The 23871-nt window shown below is 35.5% G+C and overlaps 1 protein-coding gene across 1 annotated transcript in view; it reads left to right on the top strand.

Moving 5' to 3' along the window:
- The window catches only part of RTTN (rotatin), a 206622-nt gene that overhangs the window by 156429 nt on the left and 26322 nt on the right, over window positions 1–23871 (top strand). The window contains 4 exon segments of the mRNA XM_020985627.2: window positions 1353–1443; window positions 6074–6227; window positions 8262–8399; window positions 14118–14329. Coding sequence (XP_020841286.1) covers window positions 1353–1443; window positions 6074–6227; window positions 8262–8399; window positions 14118–14329 — 595 coding nt within the window.

Raw genomic sequence — 23871 nt, 5'->3', positions numbered from 1 at the left:
CATTCTCACTGCTACATGTAGGATAAATTGAGAAAGTGGAAATGAGGGACCGTTAAGAGTTTGTAGTCAAGTCAAAAGATCAGTAGAGTCGGTAGTAGAGCAAAGTTCCATGTTTCTTTGTCTTTCTGGAAGTCTTGCAGATGTTTAGGGAATAATATTTTCTTCCATATACTTTTACTTTGTAAGTTGTATTTTATTTACTGCCTTTATCTTTCTCATCTAAATCCCCTAACTAGTTTATACCTTTCTTAGGTGATTTGATTTAGCCCCTATTTTTTTAGAACTTACCTTTTTTAAAAATAGATTCTTGTGCTAGCTATCACTTGGATGTCCCATATGCATCTCAAACTCAATTAGTCCCAAAACAGAACTCATTATCTTTACCCCTAAATCCACTTATTTTTCTAATTTCCTTATTTCTGCCAGTGGCATCATCATTCTTCTAATCATCCAGGTTTGCAATCTGAGTCATCTCATCTCTTCATTTTTACAACCCTGATAGCTAATTGGTTGCCAAAATTTGTCAATTTTAGATAGATAAAACATTTCTAAAGTGCATACTGTATGCTAGGCATTGTGCTAAGCCTTGAGGATTAAAATAGAAGCAAACAAGACTGCTACTACCCTCAAGGGGCTTATATTCTGACGGAGGAAGATAGTACTCATAAGGGGGAATGAAGACCTAAAAAAAGAGGAGAGCTACCACTCATACTACTCAGGCTTCCCCTTATTCCCTTATGCCCCTTATCTCTGCTCTTGGAACTTCTTGTTCCCTTTGAGGTATGGCTCATGCCACATCCTTCTCTAAGAAGATCGTGATCACATCCTGATTTCTCCTATTTCCGGTGCCCTCTTATTAATGAACATTTATTTTGTATATAGCCTTTATTTACTTATCTGTGAATATGTTGTACCCCCCAGTATGTGTCACAATTCTTTTTGTATTCTCAGTTTCTCTTACAGTGCCTGTCAGATAGTAGTAAATGCTGATTGATTGTTTGATGTGATCCATGTGATTCTTATTTTAGCAGCTACTAGATTGTCACTTTTCTTTCTTTTCCTTCCTATATGGGGGTTAGATTTCTGTTTGCCTTTAATGTTTTACTAAGGGACATAGGAGTCTTGTAGACTACTTTGCCTTATATATTCATCTCCCTACTATTTGTATAATCCCTTTTGAAATTGTACAGGTGCTGTCTTTTGTAAGCTTCTGTTCTTTCTTGAACTATTTAATATTAATTTTTGTTCTTGTTCCCTTAAGTTTCTTTACACTTTTAAATTGTGAGTTATTGCTCTTTTGGAAAACTACACCAACTGTCTAATTTGTTTTTCTTTTTTTCTGTTTTGTTTAGGGCTTTTAATGTTCCTTTGTTGGAGAAATGCATTCAAGAGCTCAGCATCCCCTTATCTTACTCAACTCCTGTTGAACATGCTAAAGCTCAGGTTAGTTGTCTTTTGCTTACTTATCACAAATGGTTACTACTGAGAAGATGTTAGCTTTGTAGTTTGGGAGTGGGTAACAATGTTTCTTATATAAAGACTCATAACATTATCCTTATGTAAAATCTTCATGGAATTTTAGACTTAGATTTAGCTTAAATATGAAGCAGCATGGTTATTATAGTGAAAATAGTAATGGAATACTGTAGTAGGAAAAACATCTACTACTAATCTGGTTAGTAGTAGTAATTCACTTTGCAAAGCTAGAAATTAAATATACATGACCTAAGAAGACTGGAAGGTCCCTGCTACCTGGGCTAGTTTTTCTCTAAGAAGGCAGTGAAACAATCCTCAGTATTTAATTGGTCTGGGTACTAAGGCTCAAACCATTGACCTCGCTTCCCAGTGTCCTAAATTATAAAAAGCTAAAACTTCAGAAGACAGGGCTCCTTGGGCTTGATGGACTTCCCATTGTGGCATGAGTCAATATGATCTTCTGTCCAATTGTTCCAAGTGGGAACATTCCAAATGAGAGGAGCTCTTCAGGACTGAACCAATGTTAGATCTTTTCTGAGTACCCTTTTTATGCCGCTATTGAGCAAACTTTATTTTGTTAAAAGTGATATTTCTACAAGAGTCTCATTTTGTTCTAACACTGACCCTGAACAATCAGGTTCTTCTATGTCAGACCTGACCAAGAACAACTAATATAGAAACATGGATTCTAGTCCAGTTCTACCTACCAATATACGATCTTAGGCAAAGTCATCTAACTTCTTTAGAACACTGGTTCCTCATCTAAAAATAAGTCATTGAGCTTATGTCATCTCTGTAGGCTGTATGTACATTTTCATGTTAATGGAGTGCATTAAAATTTTGGCTCATTGAATTGTGTTCATTTTCAAAAGTTAATAGGTGCAAGCTTTTAAATATGTTTTTAAAAATTGTTGTACTTTAATTTTCTCTCTGTGTGTTCTTTAAATCTCTAAAGTTAATATCTACAAGTTAGTTAAAGTATAGGTTTTAATCATTTCAGCACTGGAAGCTTGGTCTTGGGGCTTCACTACCCTGATAACTGTGTGTCTTACTTGATTCACTGTTTCAGTAAGGCCTCAATCATGCTTTATTTTACTCCCTACTCCCTGTATGTCTCAATAGTAACTTTACATATCCTAGTTCCTCCTACCCCTCCAACTCCCCATCATCTAAGGAAAGATCTGTCTTTTGTATTTATATTCATAGCCCTCAGCTTGACATTGAACAGTGCTTAATAATAGTTTTTTTATTCAATTATTAATTTACTCTTTAATAAGTATTTATTTCATAAATGGCCACCAGATGACCCAATAAGAAAAGCCATAAAAATGAGGATTCTTTTACTTTATTACAACTTACAGCATGTAAGTTTAATACAATTTGTCTCTTTCCCCACTGACCTACTGAGTATTAGGTGTGTTATATCCAGGCTAGTAGAAGTTATTGTGAACCTGCTTGGCTCCAGATTTAAAAACAAAATAGACAAAGCACCCCAAGAATATTTCTAAAAGTTTTAACTACAGTTGGTAATGTTATCATTTGTGCTCCTAATACTCTCTGACATCATCCAAAATGAACATTATAATACTAAATTATAGACCCTTAAAACATAATCTATTGGTTTATCAATATTGGAAGTACTGATGAATATGTTAGTAGCTGATAAATTGTTTGAACTTGTTTCAAAGCTGCTTTAATTATATATAAAGAAAGATGGAGCTTTAGAAGAACAATAATTATGATATGGGAAAAGATTGTATATATCTAACTCCATTTTATAATTTCACTAAGTTACTTCATAAAGAATTATAAAAATTAAGCAAAACAGCTCTGATTATCAAACTTTAATACTTAGTGGGCAAAAATAATATTTTAAAGTGTTAGAATGACTTTAATGGCAACATTAATACTGTCTACACTGTTGTTTTATTTGGGGTAACATCAAGTATGATGGTCTATTTATGGTGCCAAATTTCATTATCATTTTAATGAAAATCTTTATATTTCACAAGTAGTTAAATGGTAGAATCAGTATCTGATCTAAAAGACACTCATAAGACATAACATTTGTGAACAGCTACTATTCGGGGGTAGAAAAGCATGGTTAAGGTGGGGGTAGGGAGCACAAAATATTCTTCAAAGTGGATAGCTAAAATTAAACCAATCTGAATTAATGACTCAGCTATTGCTACTAATTTAAGATAAACGTATTATGTTTTTATGTCCTGTAACTCTTCCTTCACAATGCCATTTTTTCTTATTTAAAGTATCCATTATATGGATATCTGATATATTACTTTGTGCTTATTAGAATCAATAAATGTTGACTGGGAAAGGAAAGTAATTAAAATTGTCTCTTTTATGTTGCTTTGAATAAAAATAACAATATAGTGATTCTTCATTTATAGATGATTAATAGAAAGTTAGATGATCTATAGAAGCACATTTTCTAAACCAAAGCTTCTATCTTCAAGCCCAAAGCTTTTTTAAAAAAAATAGCTTTTTTATGGCAATCTTGTAAAAATATCTGTAAGAAGTCATAGAAGTATTTGTAAAACATTCTGAACATAATGTGTCCTTTTCTTGATAATTAAAAGTCAACATTATGAACTTCAATTATTATACCATTATACTCATCAACAAGAATGTAACCACTTCACATACATCTTAAAGAGTTTCATGAATTGCTGGCCAGAGTGAACCCTCTGGTGGCCACCCAATCTTAGCTAGACCAGTCCTCAAATTAGGCCCAAAGCCAAGTCTTTATTTCTAGGTAGGCATAACCACTAAACCTTGTGCTCCTTTGATAGAGCCTGTAGGAATGGAAGTACAGGGCGATAGAAAGAGTGTTGTATTTGGAGTCAAAGGACCTGGCTTTGAATCTGTTACTTATTAAGCCCTGTGGATTCTGGTGAGTCATTTAGTCCTTTCTGGTCTCAGATTCCTTATCTATAAAATGAGGAAGCTGAGTCCTTTCCAGCCCTAATTTTGTGACCTCTATGTATCAGAGCAGGACTTTGCTGAAGGACACTATGCTACATATAGAGTGAGATCCTCATAGCTTATTGATATTTATGTATATATGAGGTTGTTTGTTCCTCTAGGAAATGACTCAGAATCTTGTCCTTCTATAATTTGTGATAGTTTTAAAATCTTAGTTGTGAAAGGCACTATTGTCCACTGACTTGGTGCAGTGCTCTTTCTATTCTTGCTACATTTTTGTTTCTTGTTGGTAGGGTTTGTTTTGTTTTGTTTTGTTTTTTTATTAAGTTCTTCTGTGTAATTCATGTGTTGCCTTACCACAGTTGTCTGGTCAAGTGTTTGAGTGTTGTTGTTCAGTGTTCTTTCTAAGAAATAAAAGTTCTGAATTTGGTGATAATTTTTTCTGAGATACTTTTTTCACTTCCATATTTATGTCTGTGTTATAGATGGTTGAATTTGTCAGACATCTGACCTTTGGATAAGTATTACTTATTTCAACATTTCAGGGATCTTTTTTTTTCAGTAGCATGGATGCTCCTTTACCAGTGCAGATCACAAGGCCCTCCCTCTACAGCTTAGTAGTGATCTTCATGAGTTTCATCAACTTTAAAAGTTCAGCATCTGATGGGCAGTTCTCTGGTGATGATCTTATCCAAACTTAGCTAGACTCATCCTAGGACATTGTACATCTAATCCACTGCTGGGCCTGTACCCAAAGCCTTTCTAGCTTAATAGGACATATCATAGCTTGTGTTCCATATGTAATGTTGAACCTAATACCAGCATCAGAGTAAAAGCCCACATAGCACAATGAAGCTTCAGAATATGAACCTTATGAAATATAAATGGAAGATGTGAATATTACTGTAAATAAATTCATGAGGAAGGAAAAGAAAACTATAAGGTTTATGAATTGCTATACCTAACAGTAAGCCAAGCTGTGCCGATGTCATAATATATGTCATTTATGTAATTTATGGTACTGGAAGAATGGGAACTCATTAATTGATGATGTTGGTAGGTCTGAATTTCCCCAGAAGAGTCCACAACACTCTACCATAGAGTCCACTAATTTATAGTACATTTTTTGCTCAAGTGCTGATATCTCAAAAGTACCTATACACACACGTTTTCATTAAACTGTAGCATTGAAAACAGACTTGAGCGCTTGCTGTCACAAATAAATTAACCATTATATTAATGTTGCTATTAATGTCATCCTAGAAGAATGTCAAGTCTGCAATGTTTCACCTTCCATGTATTCAAGCTTAATGATTGCCTGGGTTGCTTTATTTTTATAATTTGGGATGGTTCCATGTATTTTCACTTTACTAATGGATAGTATTCTCTTGCCTAGGGGGAGAAAAACAACAATTTTCATTTAAATATGTTTTAAAGTGCACTGTTTGGGGAGGAACATTGGAGTTTGAATCAAAGGACCTGGGTTTGAATTCTGGCTTTCTTACTTAATTGTGTGTATGATAAGTCACTAAGCTAATACTTAGTCCCAATTTCCTCAACTGTAAAAAAGAAAGAGTTGAGGTAGATAATCTGTTATGGCCTTTCCAACTCTATCCTATGGTTCATTTTGTTTCTTGCTTATTTCATTCAACAGATTTCATTCCTACTGGAGTATTTCTGTTCTCTGTCTAGACTTCTCATGTCATGTTTATTGATAGACCACAGCCTTGTGAACCAGGATGAGCTACTAAAACCTCTGCTAGAAAAGATCTTCACACTCCTTACCATGTACACTAAAGACGACTTTGGTAATATGTCATTATTTGTTTTTTAGTCTAGAGAGAGACATGGTAGTATTGATCCAATAAAATTAATTTGGGCTTATTTTGTACTAGATAGTTCTTTATAGATTTGCTTATTTATTTTGTTCCTTGCTAATATTTAGAAAAATTTTTTTAACTTGCTTAGTCATCTAGATGAATTTAAGTGGATCTAGGAAAGTAAGAGTTCAAGGGAAGTTAATGCAATTTTACAACTGAAGAAGAGAAGTAAGTATACATGGTGTCAATAGGAAGAAGCAACTTTTGGTGCTGTTGACTCCTAGAGTATATCATAATTTATACAGTTCTAGGAATGTGTTTTCTCAGTTAGGGTCTGGGACAATCACCAGCTAAAGAAACTTTGGATACACTGGAAACAAGTAATCTAATTGAAGTTGTTCATGATCCTTTGTCAGCACCATCCAGGTTCTTCAAGATTAGGGAAGACATGATTTAAAAAAACAAAATGAAACATTATGCAAAATAACAGATAAAATAAATATTTATTTGGTGAAGATAATTTGTTGTAATAGTGTACAAGTAAAGCCTTTGTGCTGATTCTTTCTGTGTTTCTTTGGAATTTATATGCATGCTCAATTTTAAAGGAAGTCATTTGGAGAAGAGAGAGGCTGAGTGACTATATTGGAAGATACAAAGAAGCCCTTAAGTCAGGAAGACCTAGGACACATGCTGGCTTTATGGTTCTAGGCTAATACATAATCTCTTAGTGCCCCCAGGAAACTTTGGAGGACCATAAATTGTAGAAGATCTGTGTTGTGGTTGTGTTGTATTGTTTGTCCTTCATTCTCAAAGAGGACCATGACATCAGGGAGATGATGACATGACTTGCAATTGACTTTGATTTGAGTAAGAGAGGGCTGTGCATAGTCACTAGCCTCACTTTCTCCTCCAGAGCCATCTGGGTCCAGTGTCCAGATATCATTCAGGACAACTGGAAATGGCCTATGATGCAGTGGAAGACCTTGGCCCTTTTAAGCTGCTGCGGTATTTTTAGGCTCTCACTTTGAGTGAGACAATGCCCATTCACTGAATAGGCCTATTTAAGAAATGAGTTAAGGGATGGCCCCTTTAGTGGGAAAAAAAAAAATCAAACTGGGAGGGAAGATCCTCAGGGTCGCTGGCCAAAAGAGAAAGTTACTATTTACATTCATTCTGAGCTAGGAGAGCCCCAAAAATAACTAATAAGTGGTGCTTGGGCAGGAAACTATTGCTGTCCAATCCATGAGATCCAGAGTGAAGAATAGCTAATCATCATTGGGAGAGGGAGTTTTCTCACCTGGAATTGCCTATACCAATGAAATCCCAGGTCTAGATAGGATCAAAAATAAATTTAAAAATAAATAAGAACATTTGGAGAAAGACAGTGAGAGGACATAATTTCATCTTCTCCTTACCACTAATTGTGGAGCAAGGCACTATTCAGCCAGACTCTGCATACTTTAATTAAGGCCCTTCCCAATTTGTTGATCAGAGCTAAGGATTACTGCCACCACATCCCAGATTTAGCACCAGAAGGAATTGAGGAATAAGGAAGAAGCCAGGACTCTCTTCAGCCTACTTGACTTGTCTCCATATTTTTCACAATTTAGATATTTTTCGGCACTTTAGCACAAGTACACCAGATGACTAAGGCAGATCTTTGTAATACATTGTACAGATGTACTTCTGAATTGCTGATTAATTTTAGCTTGTTACTTCATTTTTCCCTTATAGCTAAAGCATATTTGTATTATTTATGTTTTCATACTAATCTTTATTTTTGCTTATCTATGTCTAGCAACAGTATAGTTATTTATTTTAAAAGTGCTTTGAAAATTCCTGAAAGAAATTATTCTTTTGTTTTCCTTTTTCAAAGTAGAAATACAAAGGAAAGCTAATTGAAATGCATTTGGAACTTAGCTGCTTTATGTTTTTCTGCATTTGACAAGTGCATAGGCTTTTGTGGACATGTAGCATATTCAGAATAGTACTTGACTGAAATTTCTGAATTTGATTTTACAGATTCTGAATTAAGACATGCATTTTATCAGTCATGGACTGACGTTTTTAACCTCCTGGCTACATTACTGAGGAAAACAAGTCAGTCCTCCCTTCTATCTGTAACAGAAGCTCTGGCAAAGGATTGGCCTGCTATCATTGGTAACACCAGCTTTTAAATGATTTTGGACTTTCCTGCTAACTGTAAGATAAGGATACTTTTTATTAAATATTTGAGAGGAAATAAACCACAATCAAACAGTTTTATGTATTTATATATAACTTGTATTTACATATTGAGTTCACAATGTGCTTTTAAATTACTGTTATTGGTATAAAAGGACAGAAGAGAGGGGTGCCTTTCTGGAACAGTTTGAAGTCTAACTTAAAAGCACAAACATAGACATGTTGACTCGTAAGACAATATCAGCAAAAGTGAATTTAGGCATTCATGTTCCTCATTGCTGGAATTTTAATAACTGAGAATAAAAGTACTTAGATGACAAAGTAAAATGAATGCTGTATTTGGCCCTTTCATAATTTTAGTTTTCAATTGGTAATGTTATTTGCTTTTAGCTTTTGAGTAGATTTCAATAGAATAATGTTAATATAAATTGTTAAATTGAATGCTATTTCAAGACAAAATATCTTATTGAATCATTTTAAAAGTAACTGAACTTTTATATTTCTACGATAACCAGTGATTGTTTTGACTAAAGTTTTTTTAACTTCCAATTAGTTATTTTGTTGTTCTGAAGACATAGCTCCTGTACATCTGCTGGCGATAGTGGAGTGTGATTTAGGGCTGGAATATTAAGGGAGAGAGCAAGAAATAAAACAATTGACATTCCTGTCATTGGTATGTTTATACTTGAGCCTCTGTAAGGGGTTCCTGTTGTTGAAAGTTACTCCTGAGAAAGTCTGTAATTTCCAATATATTGGAAAAATCTTATATGCTTCTTATAACAACAGTGATATTAAGTTGGGCCTGTAATTTAGACCAGTTAATCCATCTGTTCATATAAGACAAATAAACCTCACTTTCTCCAGCCATTCCAGGTTTTTTAGGAGATGTTAAATTGCCTATTGCTTCTGGTAGAATATCGTATGTTTGGAAGCTATATAAATTGTTTTAGTACAGAATAACTTTAATTGTTAAAATTAATCTGTATAACTGGCATATTTTCCCCCAGTTTCAAAATGTTAATTTATCTCTTGACTGAGGAAGACTTTAAGTATAATTTACTTACACAAAAGCTCAATCAGAGAATTAAAAAATTGGAAAGAACTTTTAAGTTATCTAGCCAACCCCTACCCAAAATGTTATCCTTACCTACAACTTCCTGGACAAGTAGACATTTAGTTTCTGCTTAAACACTTTTATTGGTACTAGGAGGAAGGAAGATTTACTGCCTTCTAAGGTAATGGTTCCTAACCTGGATCTATGACTGTGGTTTTTTAAAAAAATGTTGATAACTTTATTTCAGCAAAATTGATTTTCTTTATAATCTTACTATTTTATGTTATACATTTAAAAACATTAATCTGAGAAGGAGTTCAGAATCCTCACCAGAATACCAAAGGAATCCATGATACAAAAAAAGATTAAGAACCCTTGTTCCAAGACAACACAATTTAGCTTTGGACAGCTCTAATTCATAAGAAGTTTCATTATATTTAATTGAAATCTGTCTTCCTTTAATGCCTATCCATTAGTTTTAGTTCTGTCCTCTGGGACAAGTGAAGTCAACAAGCATTTATTAAGCACTTACCACCAGGTACTGGGCTAAGTGCTGGGGATTCAAAGAAAGGCAAAAATAGGCCCTGATTTCAAGGAGCTTACAGTCAGAAAGGGGAGTTAACATGTAAACAACTCTATGCTAACAAGATTTTTACAAGATTAACCAGAGATATCTTAGAGGGAAGGCACTAATATTAAAGAGGATCAGGCAACTAGAATAGGCTTACTTCTTCTACATGATAACCCTTAAAATATTTAAAGGTAGTTATGATTTAGTGATGATGGCATCTGATCCCATTTCTTCCTGGCAAGTAGAGGGAGAAGAAATGGAAGCAGTGTCAGATTTTATATTTTGGGGCTCAAAGATCACTGCAGACAGCAACTGCAGCCAGGAAATTAAAAGATAACTTGCTCCTTGGAAGGAAAGCTATGGCAAATTTGGACAGCATTCTAAAAAGCAGAGATATCACTTTGCCAACAAAGGTCTGTATGGACAAAGCTATGGTTTTCTGGTAGTAATGTATGTCTGTGAGTAGAGCTTATGCTTTTGAATTGTGGTGCTTGAGAAGACTTTTGAGAATTTCTTGGATTCAAATCAGTCAATACTTTAAAAAATTAACTCTGACTATTCATTGGAAGGACAAATACTGAAGCTGAAGCTTAAGAGCTTTGGCCATATAATGAGGAGACAGGGCAAGAGACAGCAGACAGGAAAAGACTCTGATGCTGGGAAGGATTAAAGGCAAAAGGAGAAGGGATGGCAGATAATAAGATGAGAAGGGCCTGCCATGTTATGGTCCACAGGGTCACAAAAAGTCAAACACGACTAACAACTGAACAGCAACAAATGAGTTAGTGAAAGAACCACAGTTTTGGAGCCGGAGTAACAGGGTTCAGTGATCTTAGGCAAATCAGTTTGCCTTTTTGCCTTTTTTTCAAATGGGGATAATAATTCCTACACTACCTACCTCATGATGTTGAAAATCAGTTGAGATAATGTCTATAAAGTGCTTCATGAACCATAAAGTACTCTAAAAATGTCAGTGTTTCTTGTTGTTGTTATAGATAAATATCAGATAGTCTTTTCTCCAGGCTCAGTATTCACATTCCTTCAGCTGATGTTTATATGGCATAAGTTCAAGGTTCTCTTACTGTGAAGGCTATGACATAATGGATATACTCCACTTTGTCAATGTTCCTGGTAAGATGTGGAGCCCTGAATTCTTATATGGAATCTGACCAGATCACAATAATTTCTTTAATATATTTTATTACTTATTGTGATTGATGTAGGCTTTGAGTTGTTTTTGATGACATTTAGGTATGTGTCCAAATAGTCTGTATTTAGAAGAACAAGCAGATTCATTAATTAGGATTTTGTTTAGATTCTGTTACAGAATGTGACCTAAAGAAAGCCCTGTACCATAATTAAAAGTGCTAATATGTAAAAAGATTGGTCAATCAATCAACAAGCATTTATGAAATACTATTTGCTAGGGACTGTGAAACTGGAAATCCAAAGAAAAACAACAATAGTCCCTGCTCTCAGGGAGCTTACATTGTAATGGGGGAGACAACATATGTATAAGTCAGTACATAGAAGATAAATACCGAATAGATGGAAGGTAGCCTTGGAGGGGGAAGGTAATAGCAGCTGGGTGATGGAGAAAGGCTTCTTATAGAAGGTAGAATTGGAACTGAGTCTTAAAGGAAGTCAGGAGGTTAGCAGGAAGAGCCTTCCAGGCATGGAGGGCAACTGATGCAAAGGCACAGAGTTGGGAGATGGAGCTTCCTGTGTGAGTAAATGAAAAGTTACTTCAACAAACAATGACTAGAATGGAAAATAAAAGTATAAGCAGGCACCATTTCACTTATGTCTTTGTATCCTCTGTGTTTACCTAGCACACATAGTAATTCACAAATGCTTATTTGAATAGTTTGTGAATTATTCTAAAATTAGGCTAATTAGTAATACTGAAGTCCTTTTTTGAACTAGACAGGACATAAAACATGTTTAAAATTAGTAATCACTATAAATGAAAAGTAAATGACTGAATCATAACCTATACTTTTCTTAGAATTAATAGATTGTGCTTGAGTAAGGCTTTATGACTTTGTTACATGAAACATTGGCTGAGATTAGTTGCCTGTAGTCATATGCAAAGTGTATGAATTTTAAAATATATTTGTGAAATCAAAACTTTCTTTTGCTATTGGTGGTAATGTGGCAGAACTTCTTAAATAAGTAAGTAGTTTAGATAATACAGTTGTAAATAAAAACTGAATCATGTATATACTGATTATTATTCCTTAATAATAATATAATAGTAATAGATAGCTTTTGTATAGTACTGTAAGGTTTACAAAGTACTTACAAATATTATTTCATTTGGTCCTCACAACAGCCCTATAGGGTAACTGCTACTATTATTCCATTTTATGGATGAAGAATCTAAGGAATATAATGATTAAATGAATTGCCCAGGGTCATACAGGTAATAAATATCTGAGGTCAGATTTGAATTCAGGCCTTTTCAATTCCAATTTCAGTGCTCTATTCTCTGTTCCATCTCTCTTCCATCTTCCTTGATGTAGATGTTATTAGCTAGTGTTTAGTAATAATAATAATAATAATAATAATAATAATAATAATAATAACAACAACATTAATAGCATTTCTTTAGCATTTTAAGGTGAACAAAATGCTTGACATATGTTATATTATTTGGTCCTCAAGTAGCCCTATAAGAGAGGTGTTATTATTATACCCATTTTGCGGATGAAGAAACTGAGACTAAGAGAGGTTAAATGACTGGCCAGAATTACACAGTTAGTGTCTGAAGCAAGATTTGAACCCACATCTTCCTGACTTCAACCCCATCATACAGTCTACTCCAGTACCTTGCTGCTTCTCTAAATCATAATATATATACATATGTATAATAAAGCTTGCAGATATTTAAGTCAAGTTAGCTAGCATTTATTAAGCACCTTTTAGCTACCAGCTACTGTACTAAGCACTGGGAATGTAAAGAAAGGCAAAAAACATTCTGTGCTCTTAAAGAACTCACGGTCTAATGGGAGAGACAAAATATAAACAACTATATATGAACAAGATACATACAGGGTGAACTGACAGGGAGTATTTTAATCATTGAAGATTGAGTCCACATAGATTTTCATTACCCACAGGGGTTCATCTCTGGGTGTTGTCCTAGGGTGTCAGTCAACTGTTTGTGTCCGGAAAGTAGGAGACATTGAAGGTGGAGGGTCAGGTTCCACAGGCTAGGGCAAAACACACCCTGTGGATCAGGAGGTGGCCAGAGAAGGTACTTTGAGCAGGACATACTAGGGAAGGCTAGCCAGGCTTTGTGGAATTCTAGATGGCTGAAGTTAGTGTCTGGAGGGTGATGGAATTGGGCAGGCCAGGCAAGCCCTGTGGATTAATGATTTGCGAATATCCAGACTATTTTCTGAAAAACTTATGTTAGAGGCAGTGTGATATAGTTGAGAAGGCGCAATACGTGGAATCAAGTAACCTTTGATTTCTGACTCTGACACTTAATTGTGTGACTCTAGACAAGTTGTTTAACCTCTTAAATAGGGATTCTAAAAAATAAATAATAGTGATAGTAATTCTTCACTGCTACCTAACAGGATTTTTATGAGAAAACTACTTTGTAAACCTTTAAATACTATTTGTAAGCTATCATAATTACTATTATTATGATTAATTTTTATTTATTCTAATTCTTTATTTTAAATAGCAAGAAAGATATTTATTATTGATATATTTGTGTAAATTATTTTAGAAAATTAAATACCTACCGTACTATGTACATATTAATCTTCCAGGCACTCTATAATACAAATACACATGTAGGCACCTAAAGGGAATTCTGTAGGTTATAAAGTTTTACTGGTTTTGCTATTCATTTTAATAAAATTGACTTAATAATGAACATTCCACTTATTCATTATCATTAAAAGTTAAATATATAACACATGCACTGTAAGATGTTTTCTCTCCTTGGAAATATTACGTTGTACTATTTTAATTCCCTAATCAATTTGCTCATTTCACTGTTTAATTTGGGGAGGATCTAAAAGTTTACATCTGAACTCCCTTTACCTTTTAGATGCAGTTTGCAAATGTGTGGGCTTTTCTACCACATACCCTAAGCTCTATACTGCCTGCATGCAATTCCTTTCCATTCTCCTGACTGAAGAAGGGAAGAGATGTCTATCAGAGAAACAAAATTCAAGCCACAGTCCAACAATGGCTTCACTTCTTGATGCAGATGTTGGAAATAAGGAATCTGTAGAACGACTTTTTAAAATTATTCTTGAGGTATCTCTTTTCCTTGTTCTTAATTACTCCATGAAATAGTTATCTTCACTGTATTTTTGTTTAAAAATATTGTTAGTATAAAGAAAAATACAGAAATATAACTTTTATTTAGTATCTATGAACTTGGCATGTAATTCACAAGTATATGCATATCTATCCATAAACATATGGACTTGGTACTTCTGTGTGTAAATTGGCCTATCTAAGGCCAACTTGTTATTTTGATATTAGTTGTGCACTTTGCACCCTTAAAACATTAACCTCAAATTTTGTTCGTCATAAATAATTTTTGAAGTGCATTCAGTGTCACTGAAATGTATGACAGATGTGGTCATTGTTTTGATTGGAATTAAACAGTGCTAAAAGGCAATACACACATATAGGAGATTTCAGCTATGAGTCAGATGGCAGGGACTAGTGGTCGTTAGGGTACAGCAGCAAGGCAGATGGTAATGCATCTTTTTTGTGTCATTTCTATTAATAAAACCATATCTATTTCTGAAGTAGAACCATTTTGCAGTGCCAAGGACTTTAGTGACAAGCAATTTCTTTTCTGCATTCTGTTGCTGTTGCTGCTGCAGAGGTGGGGGAGGCAGCACAGAGGCAGTTGCCAGGTCAGATCCTCAGGATTGCTTCCCTGGACTATGGCTGTGGGATCAGACTAGAAGCAGGGCCATTGGTAGTGGTGGTGGGGGGTGATGCTGTTTCTGGACCTTTTGAATTTACCTGCCTATCCATGGTGGTTGTAGTGATGCTGTCTCATCCTCTACAAAAGTTGTTGCCCTTGGATGATGACTGTGGAGGCAAGGAAACAGGGCAGATGACCTGAGGAGCACTGCTATTCCAGGGGCTTTTGTATACAGAGTGCTGAGCTGTCTCCACTGACTTATAAGGGGAGATGGTTGAGTTGGTGTTTGTTTGAGTTGTTTGGCTGTCTTTGCATATACCACCTCCTGTCTCCCTCAGGCTGCCTTCCAAATAAAGGGAAGCTTGCCCATTATGGAATAGGAATTCCAGAAGATAGTGGAAGAAGTAGACAGGATTGGAGTGACACATAGGCAGGGTTGGGTTGAAGAAGATGGAAATGAGAGAAAGAATGTTGGAGGCAATTTATTCCTAAGTAATCAGAGTTATAATACATACAGGTTTGGAGAAAATAACAAGTGGTACGAGTTTGCTCATAATAAGGCAATAATGGGTGGTAGGTGAAATGTAATGCTAATAGTCTCCATAGGGTGGTGTAATGGGGCAAAAGACTAAGGGAACTGGGTAATAGTAGCTCAGTCTACTCATGCCTTCAACTCTTTTCTATATGGCTTCCATCATTCCACTGAAACTATACTCAATATATAATCCAAGAGTAATAAGTTACTAGTGATCATGAAATTGCCAAATTTAATGGTTTTTTTTCAATCTTCATCTTTCTGCAGCTTTTGACACCCCTGATCATCCCTTCTCCCTTTCTTACTGTCTTCCTTGGGTTTTCATAACTTGGCTTTTTCCTGGGTCTTCTCCTTACTGGTCTGATTGATTCCTCTAAGTTTCCTATGCAGTGTAATTGTGCACTTCTTGCCCCATTGGTCTATTCTAGGCCATTTTCTCTCTCTACTCAATCATTTTTGGTGATCTCATCAGCTCTCAATGGGTTTAATTATTAATTATATTAAACAAGAAACAAAAACAATAAGAAGGGTGGTCCAACATTTGGTAACACAAGAACATCAATTAGAGGGGAAAGCACTTTCTTTTTTATAAAATCTGCCAGGAAAGTTTGTCAGAAAATGGATTTAGACCAACATCTTATTCTACATACTACAGTAAACTTAAAATGGATATACAACCCAACTCTAAAAAAATCATACATTAAAAAAAAATGGAAGTGAATGAGATCAGATATTTTTCTCAACTATGGCTAGAGGGAGAAAATTCTTAAATAAGTGATAAGGAAGAATATAAAAAAAAGATGATTTTGGCCAAAAAATTTAAATGAATTTGCATAAATAAAATCAATGGATATGTAAGAGGATTGTAGAATGGCAAGTAATCTTCACATCATATGATAGACCAAGATATGTAAGGAATTGATGCAAATATAAACCATTCTTCAATAGAGAATTTGTCAAAGGATATGACTTAATTTCTGTCAAAAGGAGAATCACCCAGTTTAGATGACCATATGAAAGCATGCTCCAACTCACTAGTAGCATATCCACTGAGACATATTCAGGAACTGTATGAATCCAAGTATAAAATGCTTTTTGCAGAAATAGAGGCAGACCTAAATAAATTGAAGAAATATTAATGGAAAGTTGAGCCAGTGTAATAAAAATTATAATATTGGCTAAACAAATTTACTTAGTAAGTGCCTTACCTATCAAACTATCAAAGTATCATTTTATGGTGCTTGAAAGTATGATAATGAAATTCATATAGAAGAACAAAAGGTCAAGAATCTCAAGAGTATTAATTAAAAAACATGGGAAGGAAAGGAGCTTACAGATCTCAAATTGTACTACAAAGCAGTAATTATTAAAACAATTTGGTCCTGGATAAAAAATGATCTATGAGTGGAACAGACTGGGTACGTAACATACCGAAGTAAACAAATACAGTTGAATAGTGTTTAACAAGACCAATAACTCCAGTTAATAGTGGCAGGACTTACTATTTGATAAAAACTGCTGGGAAAACTGGAAATCAGTTTGGTAGAAATTAGGTATAGACCAAATTAGATATAGACCAATCTAACAACATTTGTCAAAATGAGTTATGATTTAGAGATAAAAAGTGATCTAATAAGCAAATTAGAGGAGCAAGGAAGAAATTACTTTTCAGATCTATGGAAGGGAAAGAGTTCATGACTAAGCAAGTGATAGAATAAAAAAAATAGATAATTTTGATTATGTAAAATTTTAAAGTTCTTGTAAAACTAATCTAACAGTTAAAATTAAAAGAGAAATGAATAACTGAGGGGAAAAAACCTGAAACTTTGCCCAAAATATCTCTGACAAAGACCTCATTTCCAAGATCTATAAGAAACTCATTCAAATTCCCCCAATGATAAATGGTCAAAGAATTTGAAAGGCAGTTTTTAAAAGAAATTCAAGTTCTAAAACTCCTCCACATCACTAATAATTAGAGAAAAACACATTAAAGAAACTATGATGCTTCTTAACCATACCCATCAGATTTTACAAAGATGACAGAAGAATAATATGACAAAAGTTTGAGAGACTGTGGGAAAACAGATACCCTAGTGTAGTGTTGGTGGAGCTGTGAATTGGTCCATCTATTCTGGAAAGCAGTTTGGAACTGTGTCCCTTCAGGTTACTTAACTATGCATACCTTTTTATTCAGCTATACCAAGAAGTAGGCTCATACCCCTAAGAGATCAAACAATAAGGAAAAACAACTATGTGTACAAAAATAGTTATAGCAACTCTTTTAATGGTAGCCCCCAAAAGGGGATACAGATCTATTGGGGAATAACTAAACAAAAAGTTTTACATATATATATATATGGAATGGAATATTATTGTGGCACAAGAAATGTGTAGTTTCAGAGGGAAGACCTCTAAGAACTGATACATAGTGAATGAAAAGAACTGGGAAAATAATTTATACAATGATAATTTTATGGAGAAAAATTAGCCTTCCCTTTGTTTAGTTCCTGGCATGCCCTGTCTGTGGCCACTTACACCTTGGCCCTGCTCAGACACCTTCCACTCAACTCTGTCCCTCAATCTCTTTTCAAGCCTTAGGGCATTTCCACTGAAGGGTAGACTCCTCTGGACAATGATAACCTTCTCAGACTCATTACTCAGTGATTAACACACCCTACCCTGTTATACCCACCCCAACTGAGCAATTCAAATACCAGTTGCCATTGTTCAAACCCTTGTCTCAGTTCTCCCATTGACCACTTCTTTTTTCCCATCCTCCTCAACCAAATCCCACCAGTCTCCCAAAGTTACCCAACCCTTCTACTCTTGTCACTGGAATGCCTGCTGCAAGAGAGACAGACTGCATTTCATCTTAAAACTTTTCTTTTTCTGTTACTCACTAAGTCTTGACTCCTTGATGACACAGTTTTCCTAATTGACCTTTATACCACTAGTCACATTTTAATTCATTCACCCAGATTTACTGGTCATGGTGGGGGAAATGGATTACTCCTTGCTCCTCATTGCCACTTTTAGGCTCTCCCTCTACTACCATTGCTCAGTAACCTGTCCTTCTCTGAGGTTCATTCAATCCATATTTATCCCCTAATTAAGATTCTGGTAACTGTTGTCTATAGGCCTCTGGGACGTTCTCCTTACTTCTTCAGTGAGTTCAGCGCCTGACTCACAATTTTTCCCTCCTCCCCAACTCTTACTCTCACACTTGGGGATTTCAGTATACACACATACACACATATACATGTATTTGTGTATATATATATATATATATATATATATATACCTTCCTATATATATGTATATATATATATATATACATATATATATATATACACACACACACACACATCTACATGTACACACACACACACACACACACATGCACACACACGCACAAATAGGTAGACAGATAGATACACTCATTCAAATAACATAACCTCCCAATTCCTTAACTTACTCATTTTCCATGATCTATTCCTCCATTCCACTGTAGTTATACACAGAGATAGTCATGCCTTTAATCTTGCTATCATCCACAAATGTTCCATCTTCTCAAACTATGAAATTCCTTTATCTAATCATAATCAATTGTCTTTCCAACTCTTCCTCTGTCTTGCAACTCCAAACTTGTTTTTCATCGTCACTGTGACACCCCCCCCCCCGCAACCCTACACCCTTCATTTCTTACCCTACACCCTTCATTTCTTTTTCAGGTCATCACCACTGCACTGGCTACATTTTCTTCCTTTCTCCATCTTGTCTCGTTGATGAACCAGTTCAACTTTACACTGTACTCTTCTCTCCAGTCCCTTGTCATTTATCCTATGGAAAATGTTGCCCTTCTGAACACCAGCCTTGTATTATTTCCACCATCTCACTGTAAAACAAAGCTGAAAAAAAATGATGAAACTGTGTTGGCTCTACCATAAGTTTATATTACATAATGTAAACTGGGCTCTAACTGTAGCAAGGCAGTCCTTTTATATCTTCCTAATCAATTCACAATCCTGCTCACCAAAACAGCTTTTCCAAACTTTTTCATCCTTCCTCAAATCTCCCACAGCTACTCCTTTCTTTACCCTCTCAGTGGAGAACCATGCCTCATATTTCTGAGGAAATTGAAGCCATTCACAGAGAACTCCCTCTTGCCTACTTCCTTATCTCACATAATTCAAGTGTTTTTTGCCACTGTTTACTCCATTCTTGCAGTCTCATGTGAAAGAGTATCCTTATTCCTTACTAAGGCAAAACCCTCTACATGCATAAGTGATCCCATTCCATCCTTTCTTCTCCAGCAAGTTGTTTTCTTTATCATCCCTAATCTCACTAATATTCAGTATCTCCCTGTCTACTGATTGCTTCTCTGCTATCTATCTATGAACATGCCCATGTCTTCCCCATCCTCAAAAAACTCTCACTTGATCTATCCATTCCTGCTAGCTATAAGTCCATATCTCTTCTCCAATTTGTGGCTAAGCTCCTTGGAAGGTTATTTGCAATCAATACCTATACTTCCTTTCTGCTCACTTCCTGTTTTCTGGCTTCTGACCTCATCACTTAATTAAAACTGCACTTTCCAAAATTGCTAATGATCTCTTAATTGCCAAATCTAATGGCCTTTTCTCAATTTTTATCCTTCTTGATCTCTCTACAATCTTTGATACTGTTGATTATCCTCTTCTCATTGATGTTATCTTCTCTAGATTTTTGTGACACTGTTCTATTCTGGTTTTCCTCCTACTGATCTGACTATTCCTCTATCTCCTTTGCTGTATCCTCCTTACTCTTTTTCTAATATAACATTTGGCCTCTTCCTATACATGGAATGCTCCTCTTCCTCATCGCTACTTCCCAGTTCCACTGGCTTTCTTTAGGTCTCAGCTAAAGTCATGTCGTCCTCAAGAAGCCTTCCCCTAGCTAAAACAGATTTAATCAAAAGGGAAAAATAGGGAAACTACACTATATGTCAGCCATATTAATCAATATTGTTGTAGGCTATTTAAAATAACTAGAGAGTACAGAGTAGGAATATTGCTGTAGTGTAGGAAATGATGAGTTGGTGGACTTAGAAAATACAGAAACACTCAGACTTATGAAAGTAGAGGTTATCCACCCTCAGAGAAACAGAGGACGAACAAGTATAGTATGGTTTTACATAGGTGCATATGAATGTATATGTTTATATATGAGCAGGATTCTAGATATCTAAATATATGTATGTATATATGTGTGTGTGTGTATATATATATATATATATATATATACATATATAATCTTTGTGGTTATATATGCATATGTGTGTATATATATATATGTGTGTCTACATACACATACCTACATGAATATATACATACATATATCGATGATTAATTGTAGCCTTCTTGGGGGAAGGGGAAAGAGTAAGGGGGAAAAAAAGAACAAGGTAAAAAGTACGTAGCAGAGAACAAAAGAAAACTTACAAGGAAGCAAAGAAAAGCATACTTTGGAGGCAAATGCAGGATAGATTGGAGTGGAGAGAAACTTGAGGCAGGCAGATCCACCAGCTGGTGATAACAATAGTCAGGCTTTAGCAAAAGGTCAGAAATCAGATTATAAGGGTTTAAGAAGAGAGTGAGAGGAAGAAGAGAAGAGAGGAAATGGAGGCACCTATTGTAGATGGACTTTTCAAAGAGTTTAACTACAAAGGGCAGAAAAGCTATAGGACAATAGTTAGTAGGGATAAAAGGATCAAGGAAGGGTTTTTTGAGGCTGGTTTGATGTGGACATGTTTATAGGCAAAAATGAACAAGGCAGTAGACAGGGAGGTCAAAAATAAAGTGAGGATGACAGAGGGGATAGTCTATGGGAGGAAACAGGATGCAATGGGATAACTTGAACAGGTAGAAGGGTTAGCCTTGGTAAAAAGGAAGGATACTTCATCATGTGAGACACAGGGGAAGGTGGAGATAGTGGCAGAAGGTACCTGAGTGATAGGAGATGAGGAAGAGGGGAGAAAAGGGAGTTTATGGCAAATAGCCAGTTTTTTTTTTCTGTAAAATATGAGGCAAGGTTCCCAGTTGAGAGAGTCGGGGGGGGGGAGAGAAAACTATGGTAGGCCAGAGGAAGGATGAAACAGCTTAGAAGAGCTGCTGTGGAGAATGGGATAGTGAATTGATAAGAAGGTGTAGTAGAACTGCCTCATAGCAGTGAAGGCTCATTTGGGGTTATACAACATAAATTTGTAGTGGACTCAGTCAGAACGCATATGATTTCCTCCACCTTTATTTAGTAATACATGTGTAGGAGCAAAGACAGTAAATGGTAGGGAGTGAGCCAAGGTTAAGGCGTAATTGGTAAAATGATAAAGAGGCCAAGGATTCAAGAGAGGACAGTGTAAAGTTGAATTGGTTCACCAAGGTATCAGGATGGGGAAAAGAGGAGTGTACAGGGGAGATGGCCTGGGATAGAGTTGAGGGGTCAAGGGATTGGAGGTCATAATACAAATAAAGAGTGGATTTTTATAAGGGAAGGCAGAAGGAGAGGTGAAAAGCTTATGGTCAGAAGAAGAGATTTCAGAATTCTTCAACATGGTACATTTCTGGGTGATGGCAAGATCAAGGAGTATGACCATCTTTGTGTGTAGCTGAGGTGGGCTGGAGGAATACCGAATGAGATAGGTGTTATTATAATCACAATTTTTGAGACTGAGAGAGATTAAGTGTCAGGGTCACATAATTATGTCTGAGGCAAAATTTATACTCAGATCTTTTAAAATCCAAGTCCAGCACTCTATCCACTATTCTATTTGCTGCATTTAAAGATAAACTAACTATAGCACTTTGTATATATAGTCAGCATTGTGTATTGGACAGAGACCTGGGGGAATTCAAATTAGGAAGACCTGAGTCCAAATCCTTCATCTGACACTTAGAACCTGTATGATCTTAGGCAGATCACTTGTCCCTATCTCTCACTCTCCATATCTGATCTGTTGCCAATGCCTATTGATTTCTCCTTTGCAGCATCTCTCAAATACACCCCCTTCTCTCATCTGATATTGCCACCATCCTAATCTAGGCCTTTATCAACAAACATTTGGACTATTTATAAGACATTGCTGATAGGTCTGCTAGTTCAAGTTTCTCCCCACTCCAATCATTCTTCTATTTAACCATCTAACCATGCCATTTCCCTACTCCACCATACCCTGCTGCCTGGAGTGGCAAACCCAGAATTCAGGTACAGATTCTCAGATCTTTAATTCTTTCTATTGTACCATATTTATGAAGATTAAGTAAATGGCATACCTAACCTTGCATATTATTTGCTTTCTACCTATAATCATCAGTTAATTTGAGTCACTTTTTTTTTCTGTAACAGCACAGAACACCAAGGCATTCAATATTATTCCCACTGTTGAAGCATTTATCTAGGCTCTTTGTGATCACAAAAGCCATCTTTGCCAGCTATTACTTAGATTGTTTCATTTCCATCCTCAAATTAATAAAATGCTCATTGAGCATGTACTATGTTCAAGGCACTGTCCTAGGTAATATGGGAAAGAACTCTAAGACATGATCCCTACCTTTGAGAAAGCTTCTTATGGCAGACAGTGTTTAAGTTTTTTCTTTGTATCTCTAGCACCAAGTACATTGCCTTGCATATAGTAGTTATTTTTGAAAAAGTCCTTGAATTGAAGCTAATTGAAGACCTAAAATTAGTGGCTTCAGTCTCCACTCTATCAAAGTCATACTCCTAGGGTTTTAAGACTACTGCTAATTGATCCATCTTACCCTGCTGTTTCCCTCTAAGCAGTATTGGTTCTAGTTGGGTTCTTAACTAATTTTTACTTTAACTTTTTCTTTTCCTATTTCCAAGACTTTTTTTCTCATTTCTTTAAAGTTTTATTTTATGTGTTACCTTCATTAAGCTTTTTTGAATCTTCCATCTAGACATTTAGAGAAGTGTCATCCTTCCATACTCATGATTTATATTTCATAGTGTTTTATTAATTTTATTGATTTCAAAGCATTTTCACAAACATTTTATCATCTATATGGGGAAAGTGGCAGTCTATATGATATGATTTGACAGGTCCAAAAGGTCCCCCATATGAAGATATCTTGCTAATTGGTCCTACCTGGCTTGGAAAGCCATCATTGCCATTTCCTCTGAGTTAATATATTGAATCAGTTATTTCCATTAATACCTAAGCAAGAATTAATTTATTTAATTAATTAGCCAGTCACTTAACAAAGTTCTGAGGGAATTGAACACAGAATAGGTAAGTTTTGATCCTAAGAAGGAAAGAGAAAGGCCTAAGGCATGAATTACAGCCAAGGAGTGCCACAATGGGGAGGCTTGAGTAGCCCAAGTATTATA

This window comes from Phascolarctos cinereus, unplaced genomic scaffold (genome assembly GCF_003287225.1).
Source record: "Phascolarctos cinereus isolate Bilbo 61053 unplaced genomic scaffold, phaCin_HiC Scaffold_4;HRSCAF=312, whole genome shotgun sequence".
NCBI classification, from domain to species: domain Eukaryota; kingdom Metazoa; phylum Chordata; class Mammalia; order Diprotodontia; family Phascolarctidae; genus Phascolarctos; species Phascolarctos cinereus.
This window is presented reverse-complemented; position numbering and strand designations above follow the sequence as displayed.